The sequence below is a fragment of the Staurois parvus genome, unplaced genomic scaffold, assembly GCF_062004578.1.
Source record: "Staurois parvus isolate SC_StPar_1 unplaced genomic scaffold, SC_StPar_1.0 ptg001072l, whole genome shotgun sequence".
Taxonomy (NCBI): Eukaryota; Metazoa; Chordata; class Amphibia; order Anura; family Ranidae; genus Staurois; species Staurois parvus.
The window spans coordinates 1-22,244 of NW_028318868.1; the positions used below are offsets into that span (position 1 = coordinate 1).

Consider the following 22,244-nt stretch of genomic DNA (forward strand, 5'->3'; position numbering starts at 1 on the left):
AAAAGGAAGGAAGGAAGAAAGGAATGAAGGAAGGAAGGGAGGGAAGGGAGGGAAGGAGGGAAAGGTGGAAGCAAGGAAGGATGGAAAGAGGGAGGGAAGGAAAGGAGGGAATGGAAGGAAGGAATGAGGGGAAGGGAAGAGAAAGGAAGTGGAGGGAGGGAAGAAAGGGAAGGATGGGATCAAGAAGAGGAAGAAAGTCAGGAAGAAAGGAGAAAGGAGTTGGGAAGGAAAGAGGGACGGAGACTAGAAATGCATGGAAGGAAAGGAAGGGAAGGAAGGAATTGCAAGGGACTGAAGGAGGGAAGGGAAATAAGGGAGGTACGGACATAGGGAATGAATGATGGAGAGGAGGGAAAGAATGGGGGGAGGAAATGAAAAAAAGAAGAAAAGAAGTAAAGAAGGAAGGAAGGGGTGGGTGGGAAGAAAGAAAAGAAGAGTAGGAAAGATAGGATAGGAAAGGGAGGAAGGAAGAAAGGAAGGAAAGAAATGAAAGAAGGGAGGGAAGGAGGGAAAGATGGAAGCAAGGAAGGAAGGATGGAAAGAAGGAGGGAAAGATGGAAGCAAGGAAGGAAGGATGGAAAGACGGAGGGAAAGGAAGGAAGGAAGGATGGAAAGACGGAGGGAAAGGAAGGAAGGAATGAGGGAGGGAAGATGAAAGGAAGGGAAGGGATGAAGGAAGAATGGAAGGAAATGGAGATGGGAAGGGGGGTGAAGGAGGGAAAGAAGGGAGGAAGGAGGGTAGGTTTGGAATAGAAGGAAAGGAAGAAAAGAAAGTGGAAAGGAAGGGAAGGTAAGGATGGAAAGCATGAAAAGAAGTGAAGGAAAAGAAGGAAGGAGAGAGAGGGAAGAAGAAAAAGAAGGGAAGAAATGATAGGATAGAAAGGGAGGAATAGAAGAAAGGAATGAAGGAAGAAAGAGAAGGATAGAAGAGAAGAAGGAAGGAAGCAAGTGGAGGGGAGTGGAGGGAAGGGAAAGAAGGAAGGCAGGGAGGTAGGATGGAATGAATGAAGGAGAGGAGGGGAGGGAATGGAGGGAGGAAAGGAGGAAGGAAGGAGGGAAGGAATGAAGGATGGAGGGAGGGAATGAAGGAAGGAAGGAAGGAAGGAAGGAAGGAAGGAAGGAAGGAAGGGAAGCAATGAAGCATATAAGATAAGGGAGGGAAAGAAGGGAGGGGAATGAATGCAGAAAGGTAGGAATAGAAGAAAGGAAGGAAGTTAGGAAGTGCAATGGAGTGAAGGAGGGAAGGGAAATAAGGAAGGCAGGGGAAGTAGGGAATGAAGGAACAAAAGAGGGGAAGGAAAGGAAGAAAAAAAAATTCCTTTTTTTTTGGCTTCAAGCCTTTCCGGCTTCAAAAAAGCAGGAGGGAAGGAAGGAAGATAAAGAAGGATAGGAAGGAAAGAAAGGTAGGAAGGGAAGGGGATGGAAAGGAAGAAGGGGATTGCAGAAAAGAAATTGAAGCAAATGGAAGGGAGGAGAAGGGGAAGAAGGAAGGAAGGGAGAAGGGAAGGAGGTAGGGAGGGAAGAAAGAAAGAAAGAATAAAAGGGAGGCGAAAAGGGATGGAAGGAAAGGGAAGGGAAGGGAGGGATGGAGTAAGGGGGAAAGAGGGGAAGGGAAGAGAAGGGAAGTGGAGGTAGGGAAGAAAGGGAAGGATGGGAGCAAGAAGAGGAAGAAAGGATGGAAGAGAGGAGTGGGGAAGGAAAAAAAAAGAATAAAGGGAAGAAGGAAGGAAAGAAGGAAGGAAGGAAGGAAGTGGAAGGTAGTAAAGGAAGGAAGGAAGGGAAATAAGGGAGGCAGGGAGGTAGGGATAAAGGAGAGGAGGGGAGAGAATGGAGGGAGGAAAGGAGGAAAGAAGGAGGCAAGGAAGGGAGAGAGGGAATGAATGAAAGAAGGAAGGAATGAAAGAAGGAAGGAGGAAAGAAAGGACGGAAAGGAAGCAAGTAAGGGAAGGGAGAGAAAGAGTGGAAGGGAAGAGAAGGGAAGTGGAGGGAGGGAAGAAAGGGAAGGATGGGAGGCAAGAAGAGGAAGAACGGAGGATAGAAATGTATGGAAGGAAGGAAGGAAAATGGAGGGAAAGAAGGAAGGGAAAGAAAGAAAGAAGGAAAGGAAGGAAAAAAAGGAAGGCAGGGAATGAATAAAGGAGAGGAGGGGAGGGAATGGAGGGAGGAAAGAAGGAGAGAAGGAAAAGAAAAGAAAGAAAGAGAGGGAGGGAGGGAGGAAGGAAGGGAAGGGGAGGGGAGGGAAGGGAATGCAGAAAGGAAAGAGGGGAGAAATTGAAGCAAAGGGAAGAAAGGGGAATAAGGGATGGAAGGATAGGGAAGGAGAGGGAGGGAAGAAGAAAGACAGGGAAAGTAGGAAGGAAAGAAGGAAGGGAAATGAAAGAAAGGGTAGGGAAGAGAAGGTAAGGTGGAAGGGTAGGTCCAGGATGGAAAGAATGAAAGGAAAGGAAGGGAAGGGAGGGAGGGAAGATAGAAAAGAAGGGAAGAAATGATAGGATAAGAAAAGGGAGGAAGAGAAGAAAGAAAAGAAGGAAGAAAGGGAAGGAAGGAAGGAAGGAAGGAAGGAAGGAAGGAAGGAAGGAAGGAGAGAAGGTAACAAGGAAGGAAGGGAGGGGAATAAAAGGCACAAAGAAAGGAAGAGAAAAAAGGGAGAAAGTTATGAAGGAAGGAAAGAATACTGAAGAAGAGAAAGAATAATGGAAGAATGGGGAGGATAGGAACAAAAAGGGAGTGAAGGAAGAAAGGAAGTAAGAAAGCAGGAAGAAAAAGAAAGAAAAAGGAAAGCGAAAAGAGGAAAGGAGGGAGGAAGGAATAGTAGGAAGTAAAGAGGGAGGGAGGAAGGAAGAAAAGAAAGAAGGAAAGAAATGAAAGGAGAAGAAAAATTCAGGAAGGAAGGGGAGGAAAGGAAGGAGAGCAGAAGGAAGGAACAAAAGAAATGAAAGAAGGGAGGGAAGGAAGAAAGGAAAGGAGGGAAGAAAGGGAAGGGTAGGAAGAAAAGAAAGGAAGCAAGGAAGGGAAGGGGAGGTAAGGGAAGAAGGGAACTCAGAAAGGAAAGAGGGAAGAAATTGAAGCAAAGATAAGGGAGGTGAAGGGGAAGAAGGAAGGAAGGGAGGAGGGAGGGAGGGAAGGAAGGAAGGAAAGAAGGAAGGAAGGAAAAAAATGAAAGGAAGGGAAATATGGAAGGAAGGAAGAAAGTGGTGGGTGGGAAGAAAGAAAAGTAGGGTATAAACGATAGGATAGGAAAGGGTGGAATTGAGAAAAGGAAACAAGGAAGAAAGGGAAGTAATGAAGGAAGGAAAGAAATAAGGAAGAAAAGAAAGAATAAAGGAAGAATGGGGATATAGGATAGGAACAAAGAAAATGAAGAAAAGGGAGGGGAGGAAGGGAAGGCAGGAACAAAAGAAAAGGAAAAGAAAGGGAAGGAAAGTGAAAAGAGGGAAGGAGGGAGGAAGTATAGGAAGTAAGAAAAAATATGAAGGAAAGAAATGAAGGGAGGAGAGGAAATCAGGAAGGGAGGGGAGGAAGGGAAGGAAAGCGGAAGGAAGGGAAATAGTGAAGAAAGGGAGGGAAGGAGGGAAAGATGGAAGTAAGGAAGGGAAAGGAGGGAACGGACGGGAGAGGATGGAAGCGGGATGGAAAGCAAGGAAGGATCGAAATGAAGGAAGGAATGAGAGAGGGATGGGGGTTGTAAAAAGACTAAAGGATTCCTTCCCTCCTTCCTCCCTCTCTCCTTCCTAATTCCTCAGAATCATGTTATTTCCTGAATCATCAAAAACAATGACCAGCGCTAACCTGATCTGAGGAATTGGGATATTTCTCTCATGCCTTGACAATGAAATCTCAATTCCTGGATCTTCTTCGATTCCATATTCCCTTTATTGACCTCCCAGGGAACCCTAAATCTTGTGAAATCATTCTTCAAATATCTGCAAATCCTGCATTTTCACACATGACTGCGTTTCCAATTTTTGTGCAATTTATTTCTCAGCCCAGCCTCCTGTTCCACGGGAGGTTTCTGTCCTGCCTTAGGACACCTGAGTTACCGTTTTTGCACGTGATAGAAATCCTTTTTCAATTTCCTCCTACCTCAGATTCATGTTTTTTTTTAATCTTTCAACACTATGACTGGCGCAGAATTTCTCAACATGCACATGTTATAGAAAGTATAGACATCCTTTTTGACAATCAAATCTCAATTTTTGGATCTTTTCCATTGCATATTCCCCAAATCCCAAATCCGGCATAATCATTCTTCGAATATCTCCAAATCCTACATTTTCACACGACTGCTTTTCCGATTTTTGTGCAATTTATTTCTCAGCACAGCCTTAAATATCAGGAAAAGAAAGGACAAAAAAAAGCTAAAAGAAAAGAAATGACAAGAAATGGAAAAGAAAAGAAAGCAAAGAAAATGGAAAAGAAAGAAATAGAAAAGAAAGGAAAGGAAATGGACATGGAAAAGTAAGGAAATGGAAAAGACAGGAGAGAAAATGGAAAAGCAAGGAAATGGAAAAGAAAGGAAAGAAAAAGAAAGGATATAAAAATAGAAAAGATGCTGCTAGAATTTGCAGGTCCTACTGATTCTGATCTATTACGTCTGGATGTTGATACAGAGCTCAGTGATAAGTTAAAGCTGGCATATTTTCATGTGAAGGCAAAAGATAATCCTGCTGTGCTTCTACTTCTATTGCGCTGCATTGTGAAGCCTCAGGAACAAACGGTCATCTTTGTGGCCACCAAAGAGATGCTAGATATTATAGCTCATGATGAAAAGCTTATGTGTATGATCTCCACCTCTTTCTAGGAAGACCTGGCAGGTGACCCACAGTTTCAGATCAAGACGAGTCCCATAAAGTTTGATAGATGAGGTACACGATGCTCTGCTGATCCTGAGCGGTCTTTAGAAATGCAGAACCTGCATCACATCTTCCTTGTCCTGTCTCGCCTTGCTGGGGATGAAATTCCGCTCTGAGCAGCGCACCAAAAAGCAAATTCTCAAGCAGAGATGTTCACAGCAGAAACAGCATTTCTTACAAAGCGGTGGAAAAAAAAAGCTGAATACTAAAACAAAGCAGGGATTGCTTTCTTTACTTCCTTTCTCCATTCTCTCTACTATATTTCTTCCTCCCTCCTTGCTTCCCTCTTTCTTCCTCCCTCCTTGCTTCTTTCTGTTAAGGAAAGAAGGAAGGAAAAGAAACAAAGGGTAGGGAAGAGAAGGGAAGGGGGGGGGGGGGGGGGCGGAGGGAAGGGAAGATAAGAAAAAAAAAAGAAAGGAGAAGAGAGGAAGCTCCCTTCTCCTTTCTTTTTTTTTTCTTATCTTCCCTTCCCTCCCCTTCCCTTCTCTTCCCTACCCTTTGTTTCTTTTCCTTCCTTCTTTCCTTCTTGCTTTCCCTGTCTTCCTCCTTTCCACCCTGACCTTCCTTCCTCCCTTCTTTCCTTCCCTAACCCCCTTCCCCATCTTCATATCCTTGCATTTCCTTCCATTTTTCCATCTTTCCTTGCCTTCTTTATCTCCCTTCCATCCTTTCCTCCCTTCCTTGCATCCATCTTTACCTCCCATCCTCCCCTCCATTCCTGATTTCTTCCTCTGTCTTCATATCTTTCCTTTAAATCTTTTCTTCTTTCCTTCCTCCCTCTTTTCCACTTTCCTTTACTTTTTCTTCCTGCCTTCTTCCTTCCTTCTTTTCCTCCCCTCCCTTTTCTTCCTTTACTTTGTTCCTATACTCCCTCCCCATTCCTCCTCCCTTGCTTCCTTCCCTTCCTACCCTTTGCTCAAATTTCTCCCATTCTTTCCTTTCTGCATTCCCTTTTTCCCTTCCCTTCCTTCATTTCCTTCCTACCCCTTCCTTCCTTCCCTCCTGCTCTCCATTGCCTTCCTTCCTATGTACCTTCCCTCCTTACTTTCCTTTCCATTCTTCTTTCTTTCCTTTCATTTATTCTTTCCTTTCCTTTCCTTCCTTCCCTCCTTCCCCACTCCTTTCTTCCCTTCCCCTCTTTCCTTCCTTCTTTCCCTCCCTTCCCTTACATGCTTCCTTGCTTTGTTTCCTTCCTCCCACCTTCAATCCTCCACTACCTTCATTCCTTCTTTCTTTTCCTTCTTCCTTCCTTTCCTCCTTTCTTCCTCCTTTTCTCCCTCCATTCCCTCCTTCATTCATTCTCTACTTCCCTGCCTTTCATCTCTTCCTTCCCTCCTTCTCTACCCTCCACTACCTTCCTTCCTTACCATTTTTCTTTATTTCCTTTCCTCTATTCCTCCCTTTCCTATCCTTCCTTCCCTTCTTCTTTTCTTCCATTCCTACCCTCTTTCCTTCCTTCCCTCCTTCCAAGGAAAGAAAAGGAAGGAAAGGGGAGTTTATTCCTGAGGTTTCACAATGTAGCGCAATCGATGTAGATGTAGAAGCACAGCAGGTTTATCTTCTGCCCTCGCATGAAAAAATGCCAGCTTTAACTGATCACTGAGCTTTGTATCAACATCCAGACGAAATAGCACAGATTCAGTAGGACCTGAACGGGCAAATTTTAGAAGCATCTTGGGAAGAGTGTCTGAGAAAAACAGGTTTGGAGATTTTGTCGAAGACGTGCAAGGATCTCCTGCAGCTGCTCAGCAAAAGTCTGTCTGTCTGCATCAAAAATGACATACTCCACACTGGGTAACATCAGATTGCTACACCTGCATCAGACGTCCAGCAAACTTAGCAGCTGCAGGGGATCCTTGCCCGTTTTTTTGAGAAAATCGCCAAACCTTGTTTTTCTCAGCCACTATTCCCAAGATGCTGCTAGAATTTGCCTGTGCAGGTCCTAATGAATCTGTGCTATTTTGTCTGGATGTTGATACAAAGCTCAGTGATCAGTTAAAGCTGGCATTTTTTCATGTGAGGGCAGAAGATAAACCTGCTGTGCTTTTTCATCTATTGTGCTGCATTGTGAAGCCTCAGGAACAAACTTTCTTTCCTTCCTGCCTTCCTTCCTAACATTTCTATCCTGCTTCCCTCCCCACTATTTTCTTCCTTCCTTGCTTCCTCTTCTTTCTCCCATTTTTCCATTTCTTCCCTCCCTCCTATTCCCTTCTCTTTCTTTCCCCTCTTTCCTTCCTTTCCCTCCCTTACTTGCTTCCTTTCCTTTATCCTTCCTCCCTCCTTCATTCCTTCCCTTCCTTCTCTCCTTCCTTCCCTTTTTTCCTTCTTTTCTTTCTTCATTTTCCTCCCTTTCCTATCCTATCATTTCTTCCCTCCCTCCCGCCCCATCCTTCCTTACCTTCCTTTCATTCTTTCCATCCTGACCTTCCATGTCATGTTGATGGGGACAAGGACCTCTTCCCCACAACCCTGGCCGGTGGTTGTGGGGGTCTGCGGGGGGCTTATCAGAATCTGGAAGCCCCTTTAACAAGGGGGCCCCCAGATCCCGCCCCCCTATGTGAATAAGTATGCGGTACATGGTCCCGCTACTCATTTACAAAAAAACAAAGTGTTGTGTAAAAAAAACACAGTACAGGGTCTTTGACAAGTCCTTTATTAAAACAATGTCCCGCAAAGTAGATCCAACATCAATCACGGTGTCACGCGCCAGCGATTGGAAAAAAGAAAAAAAACGAAAACCCGTTCCGCACTCAACGAGGCTTACTAGCCTTAAGCGGTGAGTCACTCGCTGACAGCTCTTAAATAGGTAAGGGGCGGGGCCAGCCGGCGACATCAAGCATGTGATCCTACCCCATGTGACATCAACGATGTCACATGGGGTGGGGTCACTCGGATGATGTCCCCGCCCCTTACCTATTTAAGAGCTGTCGGCGAGCGACTCACCGCATAAGACCCAAAGGGCTTGGTATGGATGGGAGGGGGAACCCCACGCTGTATTTTTTATTATTTTTTAATTGACGGAAATTATTTAAAATTCAGCTGTCAGTGGTGAACCCCATGCCATTTTTTATTTATTATGGTGCTTGTTTTTAAATGTAATTCTCCCTTTTTTTCCTTCACTATAGCTCAGAAATTCCCCCAGCCAAAAGAGAAAGTTTTCTTGGAATTTATATCGCTAAAGGAAACAATGTTTACTTTGAGTTTATTAAAAGATACAAAGTTTTCTGTATACAAATTTTTCCATGGATTTTCATTTAAAAACCGAAAATTCCGTTCCCCGAGGCGTTGGTACACCGAGGTACGCCTGTATTAGTATTGTAATCCTTTGTATTGGGATACATAGAACCAACATACATGTGAATTGGTAACATAGCACAACATTTGTGTCACATTGGAGATATCTGGCTAGTTACACTGACCTTGCCCAGGGACTTATGGTTGATTCACACCACAGAAATACAGGCTGGATTAGTGTTCAACAGCTCTGTGGATTAGTAGTTAGCACTGCTGCCTTACAATGCTAGCGTGGTGGTTTGAATCCCAACCACGGCAATGAATTTGCATGATCTCCGTGTGGCTACCCTAACATACCTGTACTGGTGGCAGCATCTTTGCTTTCTGTCTAAATAATCCCTAGAATGTGAATTAGCATGAGGCCTTGTCTGTTCAAACACCTTTAAAGTTGCACCTTATGTGAATGTCAAATGATGGGATGAGATAAGGGCCTGGACTAATGATTGATTGAATAATGCTGATTTGCACTCCACCTCCTTTTGGGAAAGGTTTGTCAAACCAAGAGAAGAGTGAGCGAGAGAAGAGAAAAGGATTTAAAAAAAAAATAATGGCATGGAGTCCCCCCCAAATACACAACAGATCCTTATCCGAGCATGCAGATACCGCATGCCTTCAAAGATTAATTTCCTTTGTTGAATTGCCTGCTTGGTTCACACTAGATGCGATTTAAATTTTGCTTTTTTTTCACCGTATTTTCTATAGATTTACCAATGAGTTATTACATTTTCAATTGTGTTTTGCATTGCGATTTCTATTGTAGTCTATATGTGAAATTGCTACAAAATGCTGAAAAAGTTAGACAAGAACTACTTTTGAAATTGTGCTGCAGCAAAACGCTTACGTTAAGACACTCACATTCACATTCATTAGATCCAATATCAGGTACAATTTCAATTCCCAAATCACACCTTGTACAGGCCACATTATTTTCTTGTCTGTGGTGGTTAGGAGAGGAAGAGATATTGTGGTGAATTGCCCCAGGCCACACTCACGTTGTGTTTTGATGTGGGCTGTAAATATTTTGCATTTTTTTCCTTCTAAGGTGTGTTTGTGTGTTTATTATCTTTGTATTGTAATCCTAACACATGTCAATTGCTCTGCTCTTCCAAGTTTGCTTTATTTAGACTGAAATGCAGTTTTCAGACAAACCTGATGAGAAATGTATGTGTGGGGGATTTGGGAAGGTGGGATGTGTTTTAATTTGGCAGGTATGTATTTTTATATTGATATTTTGATCTGCAGCTTGTTTTGTGGATAGATAAGCCTACTACGTAATTTATATTAACTGTTTCCTGCTGTAACCTGTGAAAGCACAGTTCATTAGAAGTATAGTCTTTTAGATTGTAAACTCTTATGAGCAGGACCGTTCTATTTTAGCAACATCAAACCTGTGTTTTTTTTGTTTGTTTTCTTTTACCAAGAAATTGAATGTACCTACTTGTTGTTGCTGTCCAAATAAATGTGGAATGTGTATTTGATGAATAAACATTTGGACTACGTATTTTTGGGGGATTATTTCATGTTCTAGTTGAATGTACTAGCACCCCTAACACTTATTTTTGCTAGCTATATAATATGCCAAAATCTTCCTGAGTGCACTTATGCAGGTATGTCCAAACTAACTGTCAGGGATCGCGGCTCCGTGGTCCACGATCGCGGCTCTGTCCCCCGCGCATGCGCATTGGCGGCAGATCGCGCCGGGACACGGGCACTAGGTCCCGGCGAGCCGCGGCTGACAGGACGCCGCGCATGCGCAGTAGGTGCCGGAGGCGCGCCTCAGGCGTCCAATGACAGCCGGGGGCGCGTCCTAGCCGGCCAATGACAGTGCAGGGCGCACTATTTAAAGATGCCCTGCACTGTCACAGATTGCCGCAAGGTCTTCCTGTGATCCTGAGTTCCTGCACCTGTCTTGTGACCCTGATTGACCCTGACTACGCTGCCTGCCCCTGTGATTGACCCGGATTGCCCTGACTATTCTGCCTGCTCCTGTGATTGACCCGGATTGTCCTGACTACTCTGCCTGCTCCTGCATTTGACCCGGATTGCCCTGACCATTCTACGGATTGACTTCCCTGCTGACCCTGCGTGTGACCCGACTACTCTTCGCCTACCGATTCTGTACCCCGCTTACCCTCACGGGCCCACGATCCGTTACTACCCTGCTGGGGCCGCCATCCTCTTCATATCTGGCTCTCCCGGTACCTGTCCCCAAAGGTCTCCTCAGCCACTGGTGGGCCTGCTCGGAGGTCGTGACCTGGCCCGGGACTGTTTCAAGTCCATCCCCACCATCAGGGGCTCTGGTGAAAGCACAGCCCGGGCTTAGACCCCACGCTCTGAGTAGGTCTGTCAGTTGGCAGCCTGAGGCACCACCTGGCGGATCATAACAGTACCTTGCGGCCATGACAGAGCCAGGAAGTGGACCGGCGTCCCTAGAGGATATTTGTCAGCACCTGGCAACCTTGACCCAGGCTTTCCAGAACTTCCACAGTCGCTGCGCCCGACTGGAGGACCGCATGGAGTCATTAGCTCCCCTGACTCCCCCTGCTCAGAGTCCTCCACCTGCAGAACCTCCCGCTAACCCGGTATCCAGAGCGGTTGCCACACCCCTAGCTCCTGAACCCCGCGTTCCTCTGCCGGAACGATTCCGTGGTGACCGGAGCTGCTTCCGAGCCTTCCGGAACGCTTGCACCCTGTACTTTGACTTACAGCCCCGCACGTTCACCACCGAGACCGTCAAGGTGGGGTTTATAGTCTCCCTCCTTCAGGATGAGCCCCAGGATTGGGCTCACCGTCTGATGGAGAAGCACGACCCTGTACTTTGACTTACAGCCCCGCACGTTCACCACCGAGACCGTCAAGGTGGGGTTTATAGTCTCCCTCCTTCAGGATGAGCCCCAGGATTGGGCTCACCGTCTGATGGAGAAGCACGACCCCCATCTTGACTCCGTGACCGAGTTCTTTCGGGCCATGGCCGTCTTGTATGACGACCCTCAGCGAGCTGCTTCCGCAGAGGCTACTCTATGCTCTCTGCGGCAGGGCCGCCGGACAGCCGAAGAATACGCGTCCGATTTTAGGCGTTGCATGGGAGACACCAGATGGAACGATGCGGCCTTATGTCACCAGTTCCGCATCGGGCTGTCTGAGTCTCTCAAAGACGAATTAGCACGAGTAGGCCTACCTGACTCCCTGGAAAAACTTGAGTTGGCCATTCAAATTGACCGTAGACTAAGGGAACGTCGGCTGGAAAGGAGCAGCCAGGGTCAAAGGGTGGCATGGATTCCATCCAGAGACACAGCTCCAACCCCAGGGAACCATCCGCGAAGCACGGAAACAGGGGACAACCCGGAACCCATGCAGCTGGGATTGGCCCGTTCCCACTTATCGGTCGAGGAACGTCAGAGGAGACGATCACAGAACCTATGTCTGTACTGCAGGGAAGCTGGTCATCAGGTGCGCTCCTGTCCTGCTAAAATGAGTAAGTCCACGCCCGTTTCTTTTACTTTACCTGCAGGAAGGGATGATCAGTCGAGTTACCTGGCCATTCCTGTGTCTTTACAGCTCCCCGGAGGAACATTGTCGGTGACCGCAATCGTTGACTCAGGAGCCTGTAGTTGCTTCATCGATCTGACTTTTGCCCACCGGCAAAAAATCCCTCTCCAGACCAAAGAAAGGGGGTTCAACATCTTCTTGGCAGATGGGTCCCGTATAAAATCAGGGGTGGTGGACCAGGAGACACCACCCATTTTCACCACAATGGCAGACCATCACCAGGAGTTCCTCCGTTTGGATGCCATCGCATCCCCCCTTTTTCCAGTCATTCTGGGGCTCCCTTGGCTGAGGGCCCATAACCCCCAGATTGACTGGGAAAAGGGAACAATTCAATTTCGCTCACCCTATTGTTTGAGTCACTGCCACGTCACAGGATCCGTGGTTCCCCGGTTCCTCCTGTGCTTGGATGGCGACACCGATCTATCCCAGGTTATTCCTCCGGCCTACCATGACTTCTTCGACGTCTTTAGTAAGCGAGGAGCTGATGTTCTCCCTCCGCACCATTCCTACGACTGCCCCATAGACCTCCTACCCGGATCTGAAATCTCATTCGGCCGTATCTTTCCCTTGTCCGAAACAGAATCGGGAGTACTGAGGGAATACATTGACGAAAACCTTCGGAAGGGATTTATTCGTCCATCCACATCCCCAGCCGGGGCCGGGTTATTCTTCGTAGAGAAGAAGGACAAATCGTTACGGCCCTGCATAGACTACCGTGACCTGAACAAAATAACGGTAAAGAATCGTTATCCCTTACCCCTAGTCCCCGAGCTCCTCCAGAGATTGAGATCGGCAACGATATTTACTAAATTAGACCTGCGGGGGGCCTATAACCTTGTCCGTATCAGGGAGGGGGATGAGTGGAAGACGGCGTTCCGTACGAGATTCGGTCACTACGAGTATTTGGTGATGCCGTTCGGGCTCTGTAATGCTCCGGCGACCTTTCAGCACTTTATCAACGATGTTTTTCGTGACTTTCTCGATATTTTCGTGGTGGTTTATTTGGATGACATCCTAATTTTTTCCCCCTCACTGGAGGTTCATCAGGGTCACGTGATACGGGTATTAGAACGGTTGCGTCAACACGGGCTATACGCGAAGGCAGAAAAGTGCTGTTTCGAACAGTACGAAATCACGTTCTTGGGACTGGTTCTCTCTTCCGCGGGGGTCGCGATGGATCCCCAGAAAGTCACGGCGATCTTAGATTGGCCAATACCCGCCGACAAAAAGGGGGTACAGCGTTTCATCGGTTTTTCCAACTTTTACAGGAAGTTTATTAGGAACTTCTCCGGTCTGGTCTCCCCGATCACGCAACTGACGAAACAAGGGGTCCGCTTTAAGTGGACTCCCGAAGCGCAGACAGCATTCGAAAAGCTCAAAGAATTGTTCACCTCTGCTCCCATTCTCTGCCATCCAGATGCTTCTCTCCCATATGTTTTGGAAGTGGACGCCTCCGAAAATGCGGTAGGAGCGGTTTTGTCCCAAAGGAATGGTACCAAGGAACTACTGCACCCTGTGGCGTTCTTCTCCAGGAAGTTGACACCAGCGGAACGTAACTATGACATTGGAGATCGGGAGCTCCTGCCCATTAAAACTGCTCTTGAAGAATGGAGGTATTTACTGGAAGGAGCCACACACCCAATCCTAATATTCACAGATCACAAAAACCTTGAATATTTAAGAACGGCAAAACGACTGAGACCTCGCCAAGCGAGATGGGCTCTTTTCATCTCTCGATTCTCATTCCATATAACGTACCGACCCGGTACTAAGAACACTAAACCAGACGCTCTGTCCCGCATGTTTGAGGACCCCGACGACGCTGTGGTACCTGACACCATCTTACCTTCTGGGAGTTTCCTCGCTCTACAAACGGAGCTTCGCTCCCGGCTTCTCGATGCTTCTGTAGGACTACCAGTTCCGTCTGGGTCACCCCTCCAGAGCCATGGTGGGCTATTTTGGAAGGAAGACCGGATCATGGTCCCAGAAGAAGTGCGAACCTTGGTCCTAGGGCACTGCCACGACCATCCAATGGCGGGCCACTTCGGGGTAACGAAAACTCTGGATCTACTACGGCGCTCGTTCTGGTGGCCAGACATGATCAAGGATTGTGAGCATTACGTCCGAACTTGTCCCACCTGTCAAAGGAACAAGCCCTCCAGGAGCAGGGCATGGGGATTGTTACGTCCATTACCCATACCCAAGCGGGCCTGGCAAATGATAGCCATGGATTTCGTGGTCGAACTTCCACCATCCCAGGGCTACACTGCAATAATGGTGATCGTCGACAGCTTCTCAAAGATGGCACATTTCGTGCCCCTGGAGAAGACCCCATCAGCACCAGAAACGGCACGGATCTTCATCAAGGAAGTGGTGAGGCTTCATGGTGTTCCCGAAGATATAGTGTCAGATCGGGGGGTCCAATTCACCTCCAGGTTCTGGAACGCCTTATGTAAATCGCTGGGAATCAAGCTGTCGCTTTCATCCGCCTACCATCCACAGACCAACGGCCAAACTGAGAGGACAAACCAGACGCTGGAACAGTACTTACGGTGCTACACATCCTACCTTCAGGATGACTGGCTATTGTTGCTGCCTTCCGCGGAATTCTCATACAACAACTCGAGTCACTCAGCTACAGGTCAATCCCCGTTCTTTTCCAATTATGGGTATCATCCCACATTCCTCCCTGATCTGATGCCTGAGAATCCGGTACCGGCATCTCAAGACATCTTGAACTTCTTTTCTGTCAATAACAAGACAATTCAGGAAGCCATCGCTAAAGCCCAAGAGGACAGTAAAAGGGCATTCGACAGAAAGAGAAGAGGAGAATTACTGCTTCAACCAGGGGATCAGGTTTGGCTAGCAACAACCAACTTGAAGATGCTGTGTCCCTCAAGGAAGCTGGGACCCAAGTACATTGGCCCATTTCCGGTAAAACGAGCAGTTAACGAGGTGGCCTACGAACTCGAGCTTCCACAGACCTTCAAGATACATCCTGTGTTCCATGTATCTCTCCTGAAGCCATCCAGACCGGATCCCTTCCCGGATCGTGAATCCAGACCTCCCGAGGCAGTCACCATAGGTGACCAGGAGGAATATGAAGTGGAGACTATCCTCAGTTGCCGAAGGAGGGGGAGCCAGACACAGTTCCTGATAAAATGGAAGGGGTATGGCCCTGAGGAGAACTCATGGGAACCCGCCCAGAACGTCCACGCACCCAGGCTCATCCGGGAATTTTGTCGTGCTCACCCGCGGTGGAGAGATCAGTGGGGCTCCCGGAGGGTGCCCATTGGGGGGGGGGCAATGTCAGGGATCGCGGCTCCGTGGTCCACGATCGCGGCTCTGTCCCCCGCGCATGCGCATTGGCGGCAGATCGCGCCGGGACACAGGCACTAGGTCCCGGCGAGCCGCGGCTGACAGGACGCCGCGCATGCGCAGTAGGTGCCGGGGGCGCGCCTCAGGCGTCCAATGACAGCCGGGGGCGCGTCCTAGCCGGCCAATGACAGTGCAGGGCGCACTATTTAAAGATGCCCTGCACTGTCACAGATTGCCGCAAGGTCTTCCTGTGATCCTGAGTTCCTGCACCTGTCTTGTGACCCTGATTGACCCTGACTACGCTGCCTGCCCCTGTGATTGACCCGGATTGCCCTGACTATTCTGCCTGCTCCTGTGATTGACCCGGATTGTCCTGACTACTCTGCCTGCTCCTGCGTTTGACCCAGATTGCCCTGACCATTCTACGGATTGACTTCCCTGCTGACCCTGCGTGTGACCCGACTACTCTTCGCCTACCGATTCTGTACCCCGCTTACCCTCACGGGCCCACGATCCGTTACTACCCTGCTGGGGCCGCCATCCTCTTCATATCTGGCTCTCCCGGTACCTGTCCCCAAAGGTCTCCTCAGCCACTGGTGGGCCTGCTCGGAGGTCGTGACCTGGCCCGGGACTGTTTCAAGTCCATCCCCACCATCAGGGGCTCTGGTGAAAGCACAGCCCGGGCTTAGACCCCACGCTCTGAGTAGGTCTGTCAGTTGGCAGCCTGAGGCACCACCTGGCGGATCATAACACTAACAAACCAAAAGCCACCTATTGCACCACAAGACCATGTTATGTACCAATGAATAGGTCGTGTTCAATGTGCAGCTAGCTATTCTTTTTCTATAATCCTTTTAACAGTAATACATTAGGCCCCCAATTTATGTTGACTTTGGGCCTTTACCACCAAATATATACTCGCCAATGTCATATAGAGCTGCAAACCTACATTTACCATTGCCAAATCCACAATAGAACTGCAGACATATTTGTGAATGTTATATACACAATGGAGCCGCACAGGAAATTGCTATGATGCACAAATAAATGCCAAGATGGCTGTTGGAGGAGGTGCTAGAGCAGCTGTGTCTTGGAAATTCGCTTTAACGAATTTCTCCTTACCGTGAGTACTCGCAGTTGGATGCGCAGAAATCCCCCATAAAGCTGTGCGAATCTTGCTTACCACGACTGCAGCTAAACTACACGATTCCTGCCCATCCAACTACTTTTAGCTTCTGTTGAAATGTGGGGGATGGAGCACCGTTACCCTAGAATGATCAAACGACACTCTCAGGATGGTGTTGCAATTCACATAAGGGCCGGTTTCAGACTCAGCCCCCGGTTTTATTACAAGCAGACACGCCCCCCACATGAATAAAGTCAATCCCCTCCCACCGAACAATGCAATGGGGAGTGCCTATACACGGGATATACATTCCGATTGGAGCATAGCCTTTCCTATTATCTATCACTGGTCCTCCCCCATGAGCCTTCTGAGGTCAGCAGACTTCCTCCCCTTCCCCCCCCATGAGCCTTCTGAGGTCAGCAAACTTCCTGTCCTACTAGCTCCTATTGGTATGTAAATTCTTTGTACAAGCATCCCCTAGGAACATCAGTCTGTACCTGGATGGGCCCGATACGATCTTTATTAAAACACATCCATCCAAGATACAGTTCAGATTGGTAATGGGTTGTAAGATATGCATAAGCCTACACGTTGAGTTCACACCGCTTGGCGCCTTGCGTTATGAAGCCCATGTGGTACTATGCTGCTGATATGTGGATACAGGCCCGCGGTCTACTGCCAGCGGCATTCGCATCGAATGCCGTGGTGGTATACACGCCGGTCTATAAGCGCAGATCTGCCATCTCATCCATTACCAAGCTGAGTACTGTAATACATACATTGTACATGCGCATGGCCCAATTGCAGCCTTCAGAGCTTTAATTAAACCACACGAGAGACATATGAATAACACGAATATATGACACATTTAAAGTTCGACCAACAATACAAAATTTCCATGACATTCCCTCCTGTTTTATCATATTCTCCTCGTGTCCCTTCTTGATCTTCTTCAGCTTGATGGGTGTAGTCTCAAAACCTCAAAGAGTTCCTGTAGTTGTCCCTGAGAATAAAGCTCCACGGGGTACCTGAAACAACAAGACCCGACGCAGACTCGACGCAAACAGGCTTGATTGAAGCGATGATCCTCAAGAGCGTTGGAACCTTCACTACAGGAAGGCTCTTGCAAAAACCACAAACAGACTTGTGGTATGAATAAGGCTTGTGATCCCACGGTGGTCTGGGGAGATCCAGCAACAGATTCTCAAATTGCCCCTGCAGACGGGGCCACACAAGGCTGGTCTCGACCCAGACAGTTTTCCAAATCGCAGGCACAAACCATGATGAGGCTTGAAGCTTGCTTGGAGGTCTTGGAGAATGTGGTCTTCAGGGAGATAAATTAGAGGGAAGCCAGGACGTAATCTGTAGAGAAGGTGGTTGGTTGGTGAGGTCTTCCTCCGATCAGTGGTTGGAGTGGGATCCCAGGAGCGGGCATGGAGATGTGGTCGTCTGCCCGAGCTTGGCTTACACGGTCGATGAGGCAACAGGAACATCTCACCGCGGCATATAAGAGGCAGAGGAAAAAGAGAAGCATCAGGATATACACTCCCACTTCCTTCAACCAAGATCCGATGGAGAACAGGAAATCTCCCAATCCTCCCAAACCCTTGAACGGATTCCAACCCTCACTAGCTATAGCTCTAGCTTTTCCCTGTAGTTCACTAACTTTGTCCATATGGGCCTGGACCTTGTCATCGGTGTCTTCTATCCAAGTACAACAATCCTCTCCGATGAACTCACAGAACCCCCCTTTGGCGGCTAAAAGGTAATCAAGGGCCATCTTCTCCTGAAGCCCTAAAATTCCCATCTGCCGTTGTTCTTGGGCAATTTCTCTGACAGCCTCTACGGTCTCGTTAAACATACTATCCACGATGACAGAAAAATTGTTCAGGCGCTTCATAAGTTCTATTCCCCAACCTGTCCATGAGGGGAACCAAGCCCATGCCTGGTCACCCTCAGAGAACAGTTCCCTGCGAACTCTCCCTGCCATCCTTACCTTCTTGTGGACCATCAACTCTTCATGATCCATCACTACATAGGATGCGGGGACTAGCTTTATGAGGGCACACGAACCTTTCGCGTTCTGGGGAAATGTTCTATAGGCTGCCGAACCACACAGAAAATAGTATGGACCTGTCAGAGCAGAGCAGGAGGAGTTCCTCCTTCGGCCTCTGGCACTGAGCAACAGTTGCACAGACTGGGGGATTGCTCCCTCAGTCTGCACATCACATCCGTCCTTCCAACACACGTGGTCTGGTCGGTCAGTGTGGTTACTCAGAAGGGAAGTCTGGTTAGTCAGATTGACAGTTATACCTTCCTCGCAGGTGGTAGTCCCAACAAACTTGTTACCTGTGCCAAAGCTGATGTTAAAGCACTCCTTAGGGCTGCCTAGCTGTCCAGTTACCCATAATGGACTAATGAGTGCCCTACAGGAGCTAGAGCTAATATTGGTGCTAAAACTGATGTTACCTGCTAAAAATGTGTCATTAAGTTCTACCGACAAATGTCTACGTGGGGGCTGACCAGGGGTCCCTTGCTTTTTCATGCCGACGCGGATGTCATATAGGGCATGAACAGCGGCCATTGCGGACATGTGATGACTGGGTGGGGGCTTAGAGCATACCCAACAGTTGGTTTTGTTGGCGGTTCTGGCTAAACGCAGATACATTTTAAATAAAAGGTTGGGGTATCTGCCGTCTTTTCCTCCGTTAACACACATGTAAGACATACAAACAAAGAAAAAGGAAAATGACACCCCTCATTCTCTGGTGTAGCTGAAAAGCTTCTTGCAGTGGCTTGCGTGCACCCAGTTGTCTCGTCCCTCGAGCTTGAGTGAGGTAGGTGTCGTTAGCTGGACTTGGTATGATCCGGTGAACCGTGGCTCGAGTCCGGTTCTTTGATGTTTCTTTAGGAAGACCCAATCACCTGGCTCAATAGAAAGAACACCTGTTATTGCATTTGGATCGGGGAGCGATTCGCGAACCCGATGGTGTATCTTCTGCAGCTCCCGTTGCAGAGATTGCATGTAACCTGTAAGCTGTGAATGCAAAGACGACAACTGTTGAGGAAAGTACAACCCTGTTTTGGGAGGTCCCCCAAACAACACCTCGTAGGGTGACAGCCCATGTGGTTGCCGAGGGGCATTCCGGATGGAATAGAGGGCAATGGGGAGACACTCAGGCCAAGGTTTTTTGGTATCAGCCATGATTTTGGAGATCCTGTTTTTAAGGATTCCGTTGAGACGTTCAACCTTACCGCTACTCTCGGGGTGATACGGGGTGTGTCGTCGCTGACTCCAGTTCCACCAAAGAAATGCAGTCGTGTCCTTTGGAAGAGAGGTTAGTAGTGGACAAAGAAGACATGTTAGCAGAAGAGGTGTTAGTATTGTTAGTCGTGTTGCAAAATTCAGCACTGTCGTTGCTGTCCTCCCCCCCCTTCTCATCTTCCGACACAGGAAGAAGAGAAGCTGGGTTAAGAATAGTGCATCGTTTGATAGTGAGGTTAGTAGGGGTTAGGAGGGCTTTCCCCTGAGAGGGGTACCTTGCCTTGGATGTCCTGTTTTCGCAAGACCGTTCTTGCTGCACTGGTGTCGGTGAGGCAAGGGAGGGGATATTTTAATTCCTCTAGAAAAAGATGGATCTGGGCCGACACCGATTTGTCAACTTCCTATGAGGATTCATAGGAGTTACTTACCATGGTGGTCACAAGGGCGGAGGACTCAGCAGGAATGAACTGCCACCGACCTTTAGGTAATTGGGGACAGCTCCTCCTCATGTGCCCCGTTTGGTGGCACTGGAAGCACCTGGGTGGGGGCCTATCCTTCCTGTGACCCAGATCCCTTGGTTTTTCGTGTGGGGTCTGGGACATAAGAACTTTGGCCTTGTCCTGTTTTCTTCTATCCATTTCCCTCTCTATTGCCGCAAGAGTGGAAAGGATAGCAGGGATAGACATCTCATTATATTCGGGTCGGGCCAGAACCAGCCTTTCCCGAATTTTAGTATCGATGCCTTCCAAAAATTTGGCCCGCAACAGAATGTGCGTCGCGGTCACCTTTACCCCTTCAGTTGGAGCATCAGGTCCAACTTCCAGATCCGCATCCAGTGCCGTCTGCTTGAGACGGCGCCAGAAGCAGGCGCTTTCCTCATTAGGACCCTGGGTGAGCTTCATCATGTCAGTAGTAGAGGTAGCACCATACATTTCTGGAAGCTTTGCCTTTAGCTGTGTACAGAACTCTTTTCCCCTGAAGTCATCTCCTCATGAGTGGTTATAGAGCACCCTGCAATCACTGTACTGGCCACTTCCATGCCCACCTTTGCCCTCAGGATCTGCGCACAATCTGACCCGCTCATACCATAGCTGAACTGGTTTTGTCCAAACATTCGAGCAAATCCTCTCGGATTGACTCGATAGTCCGGGAGCTCAGCCAGAATAATGCGGATCTCTGCCGGGGTGAAGGGGACATGCCAAACTACCCGTTCCCCTAAAGTCCGTTCCCCCTGTGCATTAGGAGGACCTTCAAATTACTGCACCCTGACTGGATAGGCCTCGGTCCGGGAAGAGTGCAAGGGCTGACCCAGCTTCATCGGTGGGCTTAGATTAGCCACCTCGCTTACTGCACCTTCAGGTTTGAGGTCCCTCAGATCAGGGTATAGCTGGGGGGCAGGGGTCTGATCAGTGGTTCGTAGCGCTTTGATGCAATCCGCCCTGTTTCTTAACCGGGTGTCTATTCCCCTTGATTCACAGATAGTCTGCAAATCGGTTGTTGAAAAGGCTTCATAGTTGGAAACAGAAGGAGCTGGGGTGAAGCAGGGAGAAGGGAGAGGTAGAGGTAGAGGCTGAGGCATAGATACAGAAGACACAGAAGGTACATCAAGAGTGACATCACTAACAGAAGAGACAGGTGCAGTTATACTTCTCTCAGCCACTGTTGGTTGTTCGGGAACCCCAGCAGACCCTGATCCTGCCTGCCTTAGTAGAGTCAGCCCTGAAAGAGCTTCCTCCACCTCTGACACTGGATCCTCCTGTTTTATTCCCTCTGGAGGCCAGGTATACATCACCTGGTTCTTCCGGACAGACACCAGTTTATGTATGCCCTGCTTCCCTAATTGGATTGACCTGTGAAGCCATAGCTGTGCGATCTCTAGTTCTGACGCCTGCATCCGTGGTCCAAATTCAGAGATGAATTTTTCCCACCTCCATGCGTCAAATGTACCTTCCCGGGGAATTTCCCATCTGGTACCCTTCGACCATTTATTCCACCTTTTGAGGGGTTCTGTAGACTTCCCCCCCAAACTCACCTTCATCAGTTGTGCAGCTGTCCTTACCCTGAAGAGGGCTGGTTCCCCCTCTCTCTTCATGGACTGACTACTGCCCATCGTGACTAGTCACTGGTATATATCCCGCGTCCGGGTACCTGTTTACCCCCTGGAGAACTCGGTGGGATCCTACCGAGAGGCCTGATTCCACCACTTTCCCAGCACAGCGTAATTTATGTGATACTTATCGATCACCCGAAGCGCATCAAGTGCGGTCAGACTGAGAGCACACCTCCCACTCCCACAGCGCAATTTATGTGATCCTGACCACCCGAAGTGTTTGTGGTAACCAGGCTAAGCGTTACACTTCCCTAGACCGCCCACTCGCACAGCGTAATTTATGTGGTTCTCATCACCCACTGTGTTTGGCAGGCCACACCGCACAATGATGAAAGTGGCTTTTCTCTCCCTGCACACAGTAGCTAACACAAGTCAAAACAAAAAGAGGGGTTCTTGGATGTTACTTAGGGGTCACTGGTTGGCCGGAAACCTGCTAACTGACCTTTAGGAAATTTGTGTAAAGAAAAAAACTTTCCTAATACACACAGAAAAACCCCTTTTCAACCTGAAAAACCGTTAAAAAGGACAAAGTGGATCCTTATGAAAAACACGGGACGTTTCACAGTAAAACAATTACACAGAGGTGAACCGAAAAACTGCTCCAAGAATAACCCGTTGCTGACGCAAAAATCAATCCTACCAGCACCGCTAAACGATCTGCGTTACACACGCGATCTTCGCTGCAACCACCTAAAACCGTTTACACAAAAAGTCTGCTGGACGCGAAAC

At 48.3% G+C, this 22,244-nt stretch overlaps 1 protein-coding gene across 3 annotated transcripts in view; it reads right to left on the reverse strand.

Annotated features, from left to right (window-relative positions):
• Window positions 1-8,038: 8,038 nt before the first annotated feature.
• The window catches only part of SCAI (suppressor of cancer cell invasion), a 1,319,466-nt gene continuing 1,305,260 nt past the window's right edge, over window positions 8,039-22,244 (reverse strand). For all 3 annotated transcript variants that reach the window (XR_016307572.1, XR_016307574.1, XM_089658464.1), the window contains one exon: window positions 8,039-19,065. Coding sequence is in view for 1 of the 3 variants with exons in the window: in XM_089658464.1 (XP_089514590.1) it covers window positions 19,048-19,065 (18 nt within the window). In the remaining 2 variants the exon portion in view is untranslated. The remainder of the gene's footprint in view (window positions 19,066-22,244) is intronic.